The sequence below is a fragment of the Pygocentrus nattereri genome, chromosome 11, assembly GCF_015220715.1.
Source record: "Pygocentrus nattereri isolate fPygNat1 chromosome 11, fPygNat1.pri, whole genome shotgun sequence".
Classification (NCBI taxonomy): domain Eukaryota; kingdom Metazoa; phylum Chordata; class Actinopteri; order Characiformes; family Serrasalmidae; genus Pygocentrus; species Pygocentrus nattereri.
The window spans coordinates 43,537,518-43,553,246 of NC_051221.1; the positions used below are offsets into that span (position 1 = coordinate 43,537,518).

Genomic DNA, 15,729 nt, shown 5'->3' on the forward strand with positions numbered 1-15,729 from the left:
AATAGCAGAAAAACATCTTCCTCACAATTTGCTAACAAATAGTTTAATCATTTCAAAAACAGAAGTCTGTAGAGCAGCCTATCCCAAAAGTGCTATAAAATGTAAATGGCATATTTTCCAGTTTATCAACGCCTGATGACTTTCCTCAGGTCACCTCCTCCACCTGAAACTCCAACCTCACGCTGTCAGGCGCTGCTTCTAAACCTGCACCTGGAAGTCTGGCTCATTGGTGACATCTTCTGGTGGCTCAATGATAATGTGGACAGAACGTCCTAAACATGATCCCTGTTTCCCGCTGCTTTCTCTGCCTTCCTCATTCTGATCCACTGCAGAGGCTCTTAATGTTTGGCAGCGCTCTGCTGACATGGGCTTCACCCGGCTTGAGAGCTCCTTCCTGGACTTTTCAGGGCCATTAAACAGGGACTTTTCCCCTAATACAGGAGAAAAACATTGACACTAATAAACACCTCAGTCTTTCTCTTTGTGTCTCAGTAACACAGTTTCACTTGCTCACAGTGACAAATGTTTTAATAAGTTTAAAAACAGAAGTCTGTAGAGCAATATAGTGATAGCAAAATAGTGCTGTAAACAACATATTTTCCAGTTTATAGAAGCATGTTGATTTTGAAATATTGGGTTCAGTGTCATTTTACAAATACATCATGGTATCAAATATATATTAATATATAACATATTATTATATATTATATATAATTAATATATAATACATACATAATACTAACCCTAACCCTAATCCCAAAAGAATTTCTTTAAGAGATAGTTTATTAAAGCTATTTATTGTTTAAAGAGTGTTTCTGTCACTTGTTTCTTCTAAACACTGAACTGCTAATGCCAATTCCATCCCATCAAATGTTGCATGTCTTTCTTAAGAAAAAGAATGTCAACAAGACATCAGTAGAATGGTTTTAAATGTCTATCAATCTGACAAAACACTTTCCATGAACTTAAGACCAGACTCACCATCCTTGTTATTAACCGCTTTGTGGTAGGCAAGCCCAGTGTGGGTGTCCACGCTGCTGTAACACTCAGCTTGATTGCTCAGAGCTTGAGTCTTGGGCCGGCTCTTATGGTGGCAGTCCTGTATCCACGCATGTCGCATGGCCTCGTCTGAGGTGAGACGCTTCTTAGGGTCCCACCTATAACGAGTAGTAAATAACAAATGCACTGATACTACATAAACGCAGATATGAGGCAAGAGACAGGAAGTTACTGAGTTGGCCTGATCAGTAAAAAACATACGTGAGGCAGCGCTTGATAAAGTCCAGAAACATCTGGTCATTGGTCCTTAGAACACTAGCCAGATCTTTGGAACTGGGCATTCTACTCAAGCATTTGCTATTGATTATGCTCCTGGGATTTCCCTTAGAATCTGAGCAAAAATACAAAACAAACGCTCAGTACCATTTCCATGCATGTAATTCACTGCATATTCACAACATTACAGCATGAACAGCTCACCAAAGAACAGTTTCCTCCTGGAAGAAGTCTGAAGAAAGTCAGTGGGTGGAAGTCCAAGCACCTGAAACATCCCAGGTTCATGTTTGCAGTTAATATTGGATACATGCACTATTAACTGCACCCTCAGTCACATCCTCCACAGAGAACACAATTACATATGGCATTGTTTTGCACATTTAGTGCAGAATTTCTATTTATTTGCAATGTTTAAAAATACTGGGAAAACATCCATCCATCCATTTTCTAAGCTGCTTCTCCGTCAGGGTCGCGGGGACTGGGAAAACATAAAACATTAAATATAAGATGTGCTATAACTTTTATATAGGCTAGTTTTATCTTTTCCATTGCTGTCTGTAGAGGATGCATTCTTGTTTTCACTTAGAAAACCAATGAAATGTGTAACCTAACTGGAGGTGTTCTAACTTCTGCCTTTTTTTCACTTAGAGAATAAAAACAAACATTGGACCAACACATTTGCATACAACTGTATCTAACCAGAGGAGCAATGCGTGTTCTCACCTCCATCATGCATGCGATCTGCTCAGCCTCGTTCTCTCCAGGGAAAAGAGGCAAGCCCGTGTAAAGCTCAGCCAGGATGCAGCCCAGGCTCCACATGTCAATAGAGGAGGTGTAGGGCTGACCCATGATCACTTCTGGAGAGCGGTAGAAACGACTTTGGATGTATGTGTACACTAAAGAGGAAATCATGGTAAAAGAGAAGAGGATTTATTGATGAAAGAAGAGAAATAAAAGACAGCTGAAAAAGACACATATACAGACGTCATTTGTTCCACTCACCTCTCTGATGCTCATAGCAGCTGGATCCAAAATCAATCACCTTGATGCTGCCTTGGCCTTTTGGTGACAGCAGGATGTTCTCCTTTCCAGATAAAAGTGACAGGCTATCATTCTTGTGACAGGTGGTCATTTTTGACTTCATGAACTTCATGATGTTTGACTACTATTTCTTAAACCTTTAATGTCTGTGCAAAAGTGGCTATATCTGCTGTACAGACCAAGATCTAAAAGTTTATTTTGTTTTGACACAAAATGTTACTCTAGAGAAATAATGCACACAGTGATAAAATCAGCATTGTGTATTTTTTATTTTATACAGTGACAGAAAACATGGTAGCACTCAGAAATCTCTAATTCCACATGCTTATACATTTCACAAGACTTTAGAAAAAACAGTTTTCATTTTTATCTGGTATATAACTGTATATGCATCACACCTACAATACAGAACACCACTAATGACCACAACTTGCTTTTGCGAGACCACACTTCTGTCGCAGTTGATGCTGCACGGTTTCTACACCATGCAGGGCTAAGCTCTGAGACAGCTGAGGCGGTACTCACAGGCTTAAGGTCACAGTGGATGATCTTCTCCTTTTTCAGCATCTGCAGGCACTTCAGCAGAGCTTGAGCAATTCGGCGCACCAGAGCCTGGCTGAAGCCATGATAGCGGTTCTTCTTTATGAGCTCGTACAGGTTCGGTCTGAGCAGATAAAGAGGGCAGTATTAAACGGAGCACAATTCGGAGGTCAGGGTTATAACAGACAACACTGTGTACTAAATGGAGAATGCTTCCTTTTTTCCATGATCTCTCCAGCATCTCCATCATGTTACCTGTCCATGCAGCATTCAAACACACACATGCACTCACCCCAAGAGCTCAAAAGTAATGCATAGGTGATTGCGGAAGTAGAAGTAGTCCTTCATGTGGATGACATTGTAGGAATTTTCTCTGTCCTTCCTCCGCAAGGCATCCAGAATCTTTAGTTCCACCATTGCCTGGTGATGAAACCTAAACACAGGCCAAAGGACATTCAAAGGAAGCCACGTAACAAAAGCGCTCTAAAGCTTTCACTTACAACAAATGTTTAAGCTAGTCTCTAATGAAATATTAACTAATACCAGAGTGATATTAGCAATATCAGTAACATTATATGTATTAATCACAACAGAAGTGTGGACTGTTATCAGCCCCTTGGAGGTCAATAACAATGGGCCCATTCCCCAACCATGCTTAAGAAGAAATTTCTACCTAAAACCAACTTATGCAGTTTTCACAAAGAGTCTGACATTCACCAATGTCTTTTATGTCTTTTTGTTCATAGGTGAGAACAGAATCTACATACACTCAATAATTGTGAACAATTTTCTTAGGACCTTTCTCAAGAACAAATTCAAGAAAAAAATTAAAATATTGGTCAATGAGGCCCAGTGTTTCTTCTGTATCAAATATGACATGGGGTCAAAAACATGTTGTAAAAAAGTTTGAGCAGATGCAGAATATCTACCTCTTCTTGTTACGAATAACTTTGATAGCCACCATCTCATTGGTTTTGTGATCCAGACATTTAAAGACCTGTCCAAAGGATCCCTTTCCAATCATGTCCAACACTTCATAGCGGTAAGCAATGTGGTCATGAATAACCTGTAAACACACCAAACGAAACCAGTCCATGTTTAATAATCCACTAATTTAGTGAAATGATGAACTCGCTATTCAGCTATTACTGACACACAATCATCAGGACTCACATTTTTGTAAGTGCCACTCTCATCATCATAGCCAGAATTAGGGTCCTTGCTAAGGGATCCATCAATCTTCTTTGAGTTCAGGCCCAAGTACCAGATCTCGGAATAGTCCAACACCTCGTCCTGTTCAAATTCAGTCAATGTTTTTCCAAAGTACTTTAGCACATCTGGAACACACACAAAGTGAAACATGCACATATTAGGCCACCTGCAACCTACCTAAATCAGATTTCTGGCACATCCAGATTGTATTCACACATATGACAGAACATTCTGAAGAGTTTAGAGGGCAAGATGATGATCCATCTCTCCAGCATCTGCATTTGAAATCCACATCACCAGTACAGCTATAACAATAATAAAATAACAGTGTGGACAGTCATCTCAAAAGATCTGATTTGAGAAACAGATCCGATTCACCTGCAGTCTGAACATTGCCTAAGTACATGATGTAACTTTTCACAATAATTTTAATCAATTCCTTTAAATTAGCTACTAATGTTGTAATGATGTCTCTATAGACACTGAAAGGTACAGAGACACTTCTTGTGACATTACAAGTGCATAAAGTGAAGATCATACATGGTAAGCAGGAACATACACCTTGAGCAATTCATAAAGCAGTGGTTCTGAATCCCAATCCACTGGGCCAAATGCTCTCTCTCTCTCTCTCTCTCTCTCTGTCTCTCTCTCTCTCTGTCTCTCTCTCTCTCTCTCTGTCTCTCTGTCTCTCTCGCTCTCTCTCTCTCTCTGTCTCTCTCTCTCTCTGTCTCTCTGTCTCTCTCTCTCTCCCTCTCTCTCTCTCTCTCTGTCTCTCTCTCTCTCTGTCTCTCTGTCTCTCTCTCTCTCTCTCTGTCTCTCTGTCTCTCTCGCTCTCTCTCTCTCTGTCTCTCTCTCTCTCTGTCTCTCTGTCTCTCTCTCTCTCTCTCTGTCTCTCTCTCTCTCTCTCTCTGTCTCTCTCTCTCTCTGTCTCTCTGTCTCTCTCTCTCTCTATATATATATATATATATATATATATATATATATATATACACACACCTCTTCCTCAACCTCTTCCTAATCGCATTTTATACCTGTGGGAGCCATGGGGAGTGCATATCCCTCCAACAGTCTCTCGCATTCCTGCTTGTTGGACGGGCTCTTGGCTTCAATGCACTCTGGAAGGTTCTGTCGAGCAGATTTGAATTCCAAGGTCTTCTCCTATTTATTAATACATATTGCAGACAATACACAATAATTAGCCTAAAGCTAAATATACTAGTGAAATTGGACCATTAGATTTTAATTCTTCAAACCCTTCATGCTTATTTTTCATTAACTACCATGAAAGTTAAATTATGCAGTTATGAGAGTGAGGAATGAAAGTTTGAAACTGATGCTGGGTTAAGGACGCCTTTAATTTTTAATTATGTTATATATAATTATATATATATATATATATATATATATATATATATATATATATATATATATATATATATAATTTTTAATCTAATGTTATAGAAGAAAGCATTGACTGGTTTGCTGAAAGTTATATAATGTCTTAACATTGCTCAGTAAATTGAAAATGGTGGTATTTTATGACCAGGTTTGTTTTAGGGAAATAAAACAAAAGTAAAAAAAGAATTACTGCTTACTACACCACTTAAATTCTATTGCAGTCAAGATGTATCAGTGCCAGTGTTTAAGGCAAGTTTAGCTTTAAGTATAATTTAAGAGCTTAAAGCAAATACATGATAATTTATGCTGGCTATTATTACATAGGAGCATAACTCTATATAACATTCAGTGTTCCTCAGGTCTCAGGTTTAAACCTGAACAAAGCTCAGCCTAAAAGGTGCTAACGGTTCTGAAAGCAACCGCTTCAGTGTCTGAAGAAAAGCAATGGGCTAGCCTACTTACATGAAGACGTCCCTGTTGGACTGGAAGGTTGTTGGGCTTGCGTTTGTCGCTGACGTAAGGCAAAGTGCCACAAAGATGAAAGTTGGATTTAGCAGGGTGGACAGGCTGTGGCTTTGAATTCAGTTTTGGGAGAGTGCCAACACCTGTCCCATTGCTCTATATAAAGAGAAAAGATGGGTGAGTGCCCATAGCATTTAAATTACCTTCTGTTATTGCTGCTATTTCACCAGCAGACATGATTACAGTGACACTGTTTCTGTGTGATCTTATTCATTCATTGAACTGCATGTATGTTACTGTCCTTTGTCTTCGTTTGATGTTCATGGTGCTCTGCCTAGTAGTCTGGTTTATCAAAGTGTCACGATTGGCCCCTCCCTCTCCTCCCTGTGCTTTCTGTTTACTTTTTATCGTCCACCTGCTTTGTTGTTTTGAGTCTAGTCCAGCCCCCTTGTTGTCTGACTCTGCCACTGATCATTGCCACCTATTTTCCGCCTGTCCCTCGTTATCCTTGCTGTGTATTTAACCCCTGTTTTTCCCCCCATGTGTTTGCTGGTCTTTGTTTGATATGTTTGTTGGGTGCATGTATTGTATTCACGTGTTGTTCGGTTCTTGTTTGAGGTTCTGTGTTTGTTTATCATGTCTACACCCCGATCTGTTCGCGTTGGCTCTATGACCCTGGACTGTCTTGACCCTGATTTTGGATTTGCCCACAATAAAACTCGCTTATCTCTGCATGTGCGTTCGCCTCCTCGCGCCTAGGCGTTACACAAAGTACACGCCAATGACAGTACATGCTGCAGATATGTTTCCTTATGCTGTACAGTTTTATACAAATAGCATGGTAATACACTTAAGTTCTAATCAGACCATATCACCAAAAACGCCAATACCTAGAACTAAAGCTAGTTGCGTATAGCATATTGATCATCAATTACATTGGAGGGAATGGTTCAAAACTAGGAAATGCAAATGGGGAGATGCATAACCCCTCCTGTTTGCTACCTGGCTGCCGCAGTGTAGCAGACAACCAGTGGCAGAAACCAGGACCCCACCCCCCCGCGGATAGACACAATATACACGCAGTTGCCATATTGTACCAGAGCAGACTCACTGACTTGGTTTCACTTACTCGTGCTCACCTTTTAGCATCTCTCTTCTAGCCAGTGAGCATAGCATAGCATCTAGCACATACCCCTCTACTAGAGTCATACACCCAGAAGCACCTGGTCATCAAGTAGGTGCATTTCTGAAGTATTTCCATACACCATAGGTGCCCAATCAAAGGGTTGTGTGTGTTGCAAGTTTTCATTTAACCAAAGCAAGAGCTTCTCTCATATAACTATACTGTATAAAATGTTGTTTTCATTTTAAAAAGTTAGTTACTGGGCTGCCTAAAAAGTTCGACTTAACTGCCAAGTTATCAGAGCAGAAACCTGTGCGTTACCCTCTGCAAACCTATTATTTAAAGATCAGTTAAGTCAAAATGTTAAGCCAGAAAAACAGTCTTTTAATTGAACAAAAGCTTTAGGAAATGCACAGAGAAAAGGAGGTATTAGCCCCATTTTGTTAAAGAAAAAAGTTTTGCCGCATCTGCAATAAAAATATAGACATTTTATTTACTTCACAAAATGACCAGTACATGTACATTCGTCTTCTGAGAGTATATGTAATGTTGCTTCTATGGTAGTGGTAAATAATAATAAAAAACAAGTATTTGTTGGGTACTCTTTTGCCAAGAATGGATTAAAAAATGTTTAAGAACTTAAAAAAAAACTTTACTGCAAAACTACTGCAAAATAATGTCTTAGGCATCAGGCAGTGTGTTTGTAACCCTTTTATACAATATCTTTATGTGAGGGAGCTTTCAGAAGTAATAAACTCTTAAACTTATATAAGATTCTTCTTTAAAATGAAAAGAATCCATATGTTTATGTTCTATTGCAAGCACTGAATCACATCATCCGAATGCTTACCACTTTAAACTTCGATTTTTATTTGAACATTCAAACCGTTCAGCTCAGTCCAGCCCCACTGCTGATGCTGAACACAATTTCAACCTCACTACCTGACCGGCATTTTCCATTGAGCCCTTAGAATGTCTCTTGTAAAATCACTTGTTTTTTCATACTATGTTAAAGAGGCAGTTAACATAATTTAGAAAGAAGACGACACGTTGCATTACATGTACTTTAGTTTAAAAATATGATGGTTAAGCAAGATAGTGGTCAACGCATCAGTCAACACAGAAATGCTTTTTGGCATGAGAACAATCTTGACAACAATTCATACTTTTCTACAAGCCATACTTTTCAGTGAAGCCAAACTGGAGCAGGAGCTCTATTAATAGGATTAGTGTTTTGTCTCCAGAGTTTCCCTCTCCATCACAATGCTTCTGCATCAACTTCACTACGGCACACAAAAAGCCAGAATTTAATATAGCCACATTCTGTACCTGATTAACTCAGTGTGGGTCTGTGAAGGGAAAATGACCAGTTAGAAGCACTGAAATTCTGAGCCACCTGTTGTTCTGGACAGCCTCTGCCAGTTTCTCTTAGTACTCTACTCCTGATTTAGGCAGGAGAGACATTAAGGGGTTAAGGAATAAACCTGCCAGTGACAGATTAGTGAAATCGGCCTGGTAGGTGATGAAGGGTATCCCTTGCAAGTGTGCTGTACCATTGCATGGATTAACAGCAGTCTTACCAGCTTGCCGGACCGGGCCGATCCCAGGCGAGCATCCTCACTTTGCAGTTTGTTAAGCTGTTGTGGGAGGGTATCAGGCTTCCCACCCTGTGTGGGTAAAGAAACAAAGATCAGTGCATGCTGAGATAACTGCCATCACTGTTAGCGTAGACACAGTCAAATCAGTCAAATCAGTGGTAAATACTGTAAATACTACATACACAACCGAACTCATAGACCTTTGTACTACAAACATGAAAGTATTTTATCCTGAAGAGTCTGGAGAAAGTTTCGGAGTTCAACCTTGCATTACAACCATCAATAAATATTAACCCCTTTAAAACTTCAAGGACCTGTTGATGTGCATTCCTGACTCTCACAAATACACAGACCTGAGTGAATCGCAGCAGTTACTGCATAAGCTTGAATAACCGAGTTACAGCCTGGACTTTAAGGGCTTAACAGCACTAATATAAGAATATAAAAGCAGGTAAAGGGGAAATAAAGGGAAAGCAACTTAAACTAATGTGATACTGCCTGCTATAACAACACCGACAACAACCTCCGAACCTCAAATGCAAAGAAAAAAGCGACCAGAGCAGCTTTTAAAAGAAAAAAGCAGATAGCAGCAACACGTACGTTTCATATTTATAACGACACGCCCTCCAAACACGTTTCAGAGCCAGGGTAGATGATACGACACGACACGACACACGACGCGACACAACACAACACGACACGACACGACGACACGACAACACGACAAAACACGACACACGACACAACACAACACGACACACAACACTGCACGACACGACACAACACGACACACAACACTGCACGACACGACACAACACGACACACAACACAACACGACACAACACGACACACAACACAACACAACACGACACAACACACAACATGACACGACACACGACACAACACAACACGACACAACACACAACACGACACAACACGACACGACACAACACACAACACGACACACGACACGACACAACATGAGACAACACGACACACAACACGACACAACACGACATGACACACAACACAACACGACAACAACACGACATGATACGACACAACACGACACACAACACGACACAACATGACACGACACACAACACGAAACAACACGAAACAAAACGACACAACATGACACAACACGACACACAACACGACACACAACACAACACGACATAACACACGACACACAACACGACACACAACACGACACAGGTTCCCGTGATTTCCGCTCACCTTGCTGTTTATCTCTGGAAACATTTCTTCAGCGATTAACTTTGACTTTGTCTGTGATTTCAGGCCCACCTGTCACTCTCCGTCTCCGTCTCCGCCTCCGCCTTCAACGCTCGCTTTAGTGACGCATTCAGCCGCTGATGTCACACCTCACCGGCTTCCACCGAGCTTCTGCCAGCGGGACTCGGGACTCGGGACTTGGGAATGAGCTGCTCTCTGTTTTAGGGAAGGTCCCTTTGAGAAGAGCAGCGGTGTCCGTGTCGGTGTGCGCTCGGCCGCTCGAGCTGCTGTACGAGCTCTGCGTTACGAGTTCCTCAGAAAACGAACGCCAACGTCAGTTCACTGCCAGCTTCTGACACGGCGTGACGTCATACCGTTGGTGGGCATTTTATTTCATACGACTTGTTTGTCTGTTGTTGCACATTTATCGTGTCTTTTAAAGGGGACCGACGAGCCCCCTGACAGCTCCAAGCTGAGACACACATCTCTCTGTCAGTGCGCGCTGCATGCTGACGGGTACGCACCAGAACAGGAACCCCGTGTTAATGATTAGTTCACGGGCACCCCGCTGAGTTTTCCTCAGCATTCGCTCCGTTAATGGCTGATGTATAACACATCTGGCTTTAAAGGTACATTACATCTCGCAGGGCTAGACTGAGTGTACACGTACCTTGTTTTAAAGGAGAATGTCGTCGATTTTTCAAACAGTTTGGTTTTTAAGATCAGTGGTTTGACTGAAATGCTCCGTTCTAGAGAAACGAATCGAGTCAGAATTGTTCACTGTGCCGATGGGAACCATCCACTGGTTCGAAGTTGTCATATTAAGAAAGTTATGATATGAAATGTACATGAATACATTGCTTGATGGTTGAAATGCTGTTTTATGCCAGGTTTTAAACTAAGATGTACTTTAAATCCCCCTTTTAACCTCAAAGATATTTGAATTCATGACGGAGAGAAATATGTTGTAAGGTGATGTAAGGCAAAATAGTACCCAAGGAAAATGTACTGGCATTACATTACAAAACTTTAAATTCCCGCAGGTTCACTTTCATTTTGGATAATAATTAAAATTGCTGTTTGTGTAGACATCATTACTCCTGGTTCTTATCATTGACATTATAAAAAATCCCAGCTTCTCAACATTACACACACACACACACACACACACACACACACACACACACGCACACCCATGATAAGACCACACGAAAAGATCAAGGTCATGATGAACAGTAGAAAGACTGTGGAGCCAAACGCTTATGTATGCAACCTGAAGTGCTGTGGGTAATACTGCTCAAAAGCAGCCTGCGTCAGAGCATGTGCGTCATCTCAGAGAAAAACCCATCTAGTCTTGGGAATGACTGCCAACATGTGGAGGAGTGAAGGCACGACTGTGGCATCAATTATGTAATGGGTGAATACGACATTTTAAAGCGCACACTCTCTCTGTACACTCACACACAGAACCATCCCACAGACAAGGACTTTATTCCCATTTCCATTCCTCAACTCCTACTCCACTATCAGCGAGAATGTTGTGGTCCCAAAGGTATCTCTGCGTCTCTACGCTACATCTGGAGTCCATAGATTCTCACTCTTCCAGACCAAAATTAAGTACTCATTCTTTTTCTAAATGTGTTCACAAAAGTAAATCCATCCATCCATCCATCCATCCATCCATCCATCCATCCATCCATCCTCTAAGCCGCTTCTCCGTCAGGGTCGCGGGGGGGTGCTGGAGCCTATCCCAGCGGTCATCGGGCAGAAGGCAGGATACACCCTGGACAGGTCGCCAGTCCATCGCAGGGCAGACAGACAGACACAGACAGTCACTCACACACTCACACCTAGGGGCAATTTAGCACGTCCAATTGGCCTGACTGCATGTCTTTGGACGGAAACTGGAGAACCCGGAGGAAACCCACGCAGACACGGGGAGAACATGCAAACTCCACACAGAGAGGACCCCGGTCACCCGGCCGGGGAATCGAACCCAGGCCCTCCTCACTGTGAGGCGACAGCGCTACCCAACACGCCACCGTGCCGCCCACAAAAGTAAATGTGTATACAAAATAAATCATGTCCATTCAAGATGAGCGAGGGGCACACGCTCCACCAGATTTTTGATATCTGTATTTTTCAAATATGCACTATATTTCCAAATGTATTCGGCCGTCTGCCTTCACACGCATATGAACTTGAGTGACATCCCATTCTTAATCCATAGGGTTTAATATGATGTCGGCCCACCCTTTGCAGCTATAACAGCTTCAGCTCTTCTGGGAAGGCTTTCCACAAGGGTTAGGAGTGTTTATGGGAATTTCTGACCGTTCTTCCAGAAGCGCATTTGTGAGGTCAGACACTGATGTTGGACGAGAAGGCCTGGCTCACAGTCTCTGCTGTAATTTATCCCAAAGGTGTTCTATCAGGTTGAGGTCAGGACTCTGTGCAGGCCAGTCAAGTTCTTCCACACCAAACTGGCTCATCCACGTCTTTATGGACCTGCTTTGTGCACTGGTGTGCAGTCATGTTGGAACAGGAAGGGGCCGTCCCCAAACTGTTCCCACAAAGTTGGGAGCATGAAATTGTCCAAAATCTTTTGGGGCTGAAGCTTTAAGAGCTCCTTTCACTGGAACCAACTCCTGAAAAACAACCCCACACCATGATCCCCCCTCCACCAAACTTTACACTTGGCACAATGCAGTCAGACAAGTACCGTCTCCTGGCAACCGCCAAACCCAGACTCGTCCATCGGATTTCCAGACGGAGAAGCGTGATTGGTCACTCCAGAGAACACGTCTCCACTGCTCTAGAGTCCAGTGGCGGTGCTTTACTCCACTGCATTCCACGCTTTGCACTGCGCTTGGTGATGTAAGGCTTGGATGCAGCTGCTCGGCCATGGAAACCCATTCCATGAAGCTCTCTACGCTGTTATTGAGCTGATCTGAAGGCCACGTGAAGTTTGGAGGTCTGTAGTGATGGACTCTGCAGAAAGTCGGTGACCTCTGCACACTATGCCCCTCAGCATCCGCTGACCGCTCTGTCATTTTACGTGGCCGACCACTTCGTGGCTGAGTTGCTGTCGTTCCCAGTCGCTTCCACTTTGTTATAATCCCACTGACAGTGGACTGTGGAATATTTAGTAGTGAGGAAATTTCACGACTGGACTTGCTGCACAGGTGGCGTCCGATCACGGTACCATGCTGGAATTCACTGAGCTCCTGAGAGCGACCCATTCTTTCACTATTTAATCATTTCGAGCACATATCTGCTGATGCTGATGTGGATACATAATCATTTATGTACTCGAAATGATTAAATATTAACATTTGCACAAAATTCCCATAGCAGTAAATCCACCAATTCAGATCTACAAATAAAAATGCACACAAAAAGTGAAAATCAATAGGAATAAAAAAATACTAACAGAAAGAATATAGTAAACATTTGGCTGTGGGTACAAAGCCATTTATTCAGCAACAGTTTAATTCCCTACTTTATTATGCAGTTATTAATATTAATATTAAATTCTACTATACATTATTCGGTAACTACAATAAACTGATATAAAGTTGTGTAGTTATGAGCATGGGGGAAAAGTGTGGGCCCATATACAAGCATTGCAGTACCAGCTTGCAAGATAATAAGCATTTTTATTTTTTAAATAATCCTAAATAAGACATGCATTACCACTAACCTAAAATCTTGTACATCGCCCAAGTCCTGGTCTCCATAGTGAGGTGTAGTGAGGGGGACTGAGGTAGTGAGTCTGACATCAACACCCACAGAGAACCTGGCCTACAGAATCATGGAGGCATCTGTTCATGACTATGACACAGACTCACAAGCAATGAAACAACAAGGCCATATGTTATACACGCCTACAAAACAAGGCCGTTTGAAGATATCATGCACACTCACAGTAATTTCCTGTTAAAAAGCAGTGAACAATGCCATGGGAATTAGTTAACTAACAAATATAGATCAGTACAGTGTTCTTTAAGGCTGATAAAGAATGCTTCCACACATAGCCCATTCCATTTTCAATGATCATTCAGTTCAGTAGCCTGAACACAAGTAAACCCTTAATGTTACTCTGTGCCTAATTAATCAGACTGTTCATAGACAAGGTCAGCTGTAGGGCACAATGTTACTGGAACCAAATCTTATTGGTTTCAGTGGGCAGCTGGGAACAGGTGGAGAACTGTCAGGCTGCAGTATTTGCAACCAGATAAATTGCCCAATCTTGGTATACATGATTGTATATACACAATTTATAGATACTTGATGATAGAGCCTTCCCCAAACTGGTCCCACATAGTTGGAAGCAGGGAATTGTCCAAAATCCTTGACCAGAACAGAGAGGCTGAGGCCGACCCCTGAAAAACAACCCCATAGCATTATCTCTCCTCCACCAATCTTTACAGTTGGCACAATGCAGTCAGTCATGTAGCATTCTCCTGGCATTCACCACATCCTGACTCGTCCATCAGACTGGCAGATAGAGAAGTGTCATTTGTCACTCCACAGAATATGTTTCGTGGAATTTTGATCTTAAGCTTGTGTGTAGCTGCTCAGCCATAGAAACCTATTTCATGAAGCTCCTAATACATAGTTCTTTTGTTGATGTTGCTTTCAAAGAAACTTGGAACTGTTTAGTGAGTGATTCAATAGAAGACATGCTTCAGCACTTGGCGGCCCCACTCTGTAGGTTTGTGTGGTCTACTGCTTCGTGGCTAAGCAGCTGTTGCTCCTAGATGCTTCCATTTCACAATAATAACACTTATAGTTTATGGAGCAGATCTAGCAGCACAGAAATTTCACAGAGATGGCATCCTATGACGGTACTACTACTTTAAAGTCACTGAGCTCATCAGTACGACCCATTTTACTGCCAGTGTTTGTCGAGATTGCGAGGCTATGTGCTTAATTTTATCCACCTGGTAGCAATGAGTATATGTGAAACACCTGATCTCAATAAGGGGCGGGGTTGGGGGGGTCCCAATAATTTGTCCATATAGTGTATTTTTAATTCAATTGATGGGGGAAAAAGATACCACACATTAATATTAGTACTATTTTTTACAAAACTCTGAGTGTCGAGACATCTACGTTAAAAATGAATTATTTTTGAATAGCACTATGTTTCAGTTTTTATCTATCTGTTTTCCCAAATCTTCAGTCAATTTTGTTTTCAAAACATATGTTTTTTATGCTCATGAATGCATACCTTTTGTTAATATTTATTAGCACAAATTTAAAAGACATCATATTTGTACATTTGAAGTGGATACAGCATTGGAAGTATATTAAATGATAAGAAGTGTGGTTAGGAATGTGGACAAGGATGAAACCTGAGACCAGAGCTAATGTCAGGGTTAGGACAATGGCTAAATGTAAGTTCAAAATGAGGGGTGGGATTAGATTTTGGACTGATTTTAAGAAGACTTTTGTGGTTAGTACAAAGTTTAAATTTAGGATCAAATGTAGGGCTATGGCATAGACAAGACAAGAGCTAGGGTTAGCATGAGCATGTTTAAATGTACGTCCAAAATAATAGGGTTAGGGGAGTAGGTTGGGATTAGGTTTTGGATTGATTTTAAGAAGAGGTTTGTGCTTAGTATTGAGAAAAGGCTGACTAGGCCCACAGGTAGGGTTAGGAATACAACTAGGGTTAACCTCAAGCCTAGAGCTAGGGTTAGGAATAGGAAAAGAGTTAAACTCAGGACCAGACCTACATAAGGAAAATGATTAAATGTAAGTCCAAAATGAGGCTTGGAATTAAAGATTGGAAGTAGAGATTTGTGGTTAGTATTGGGACAAAGTTAAAATATCAGATCA

General features: G+C 41.5%; 1 protein-coding gene across 2 annotated transcripts; it reads right to left on the reverse strand.

Moving 5' to 3' along the window:
* Positions 1–27: 27 nt before the first annotated feature.
* On the reverse strand, positions 28–10,523 carry LOC108442784 (dual specificity tyrosine-phosphorylation-regulated kinase 4-like). 2 transcript variants are annotated; one of them, XM_037542582.1, is made up of 14 exons: positions 9,958–10,523; positions 8,632–8,718; positions 5,929–6,084; positions 5,100–5,226; positions 4,030–4,193; positions 3,786–3,922; positions 3,149–3,289; positions 2,842–2,980; positions 2,278–2,359; positions 1,999–2,171; positions 1,480–1,540; positions 1,261–1,390; positions 982–1,157; positions 28–431 (listed from the first exon to the last, which is right to left on the reverse strand). In XM_037542582.1, exons 4-14 carry the CDS (start codon positions 5,110–5,112, stop codon positions 199–201), a joined length of 1,449 nt encoding a protein of 482 aa, XP_037398479.1. In that variant the 5' UTR covers positions 5,113–5,226; positions 5,929–6,084; positions 8,632–8,718; positions 9,958–10,523; the 3' UTR covers positions 28–198. The 2 variants fall into 2 exon arrangements, with proteins under 2 accessions (XP_037398479.1, XP_017578469.1); XM_017722980.2 differs by having other exon boundaries at positions 9,889–10,521.
* Between the last annotated feature and the right edge of the window lie 5,206 nt (positions 10,524–15,729).

Excerpts from the sequence above, each read along its gene's own strand:
- LOC108442784 (XM_017722980.2), bottom strand. The coding sequence starts at position 9,912 with ATGTTTCCAGAGATAAACAGCAAG. Across the intron at positions 4,194-5,099 it reads ACTCCCCATGGCTCCCACAG|ATGTGCTAAAGTACTTTGGA; the intron begins GTATAAAATGCG and ends TGTGTGTTCCAG. Across the intron at positions 2,981-3,148 it reads ATTACTTTTGAGCTCTTGGG|ACCGAACCTGTACGAGCTCA; the intron begins GTGAGTGCATGT and ends TTATCTGCTCAG.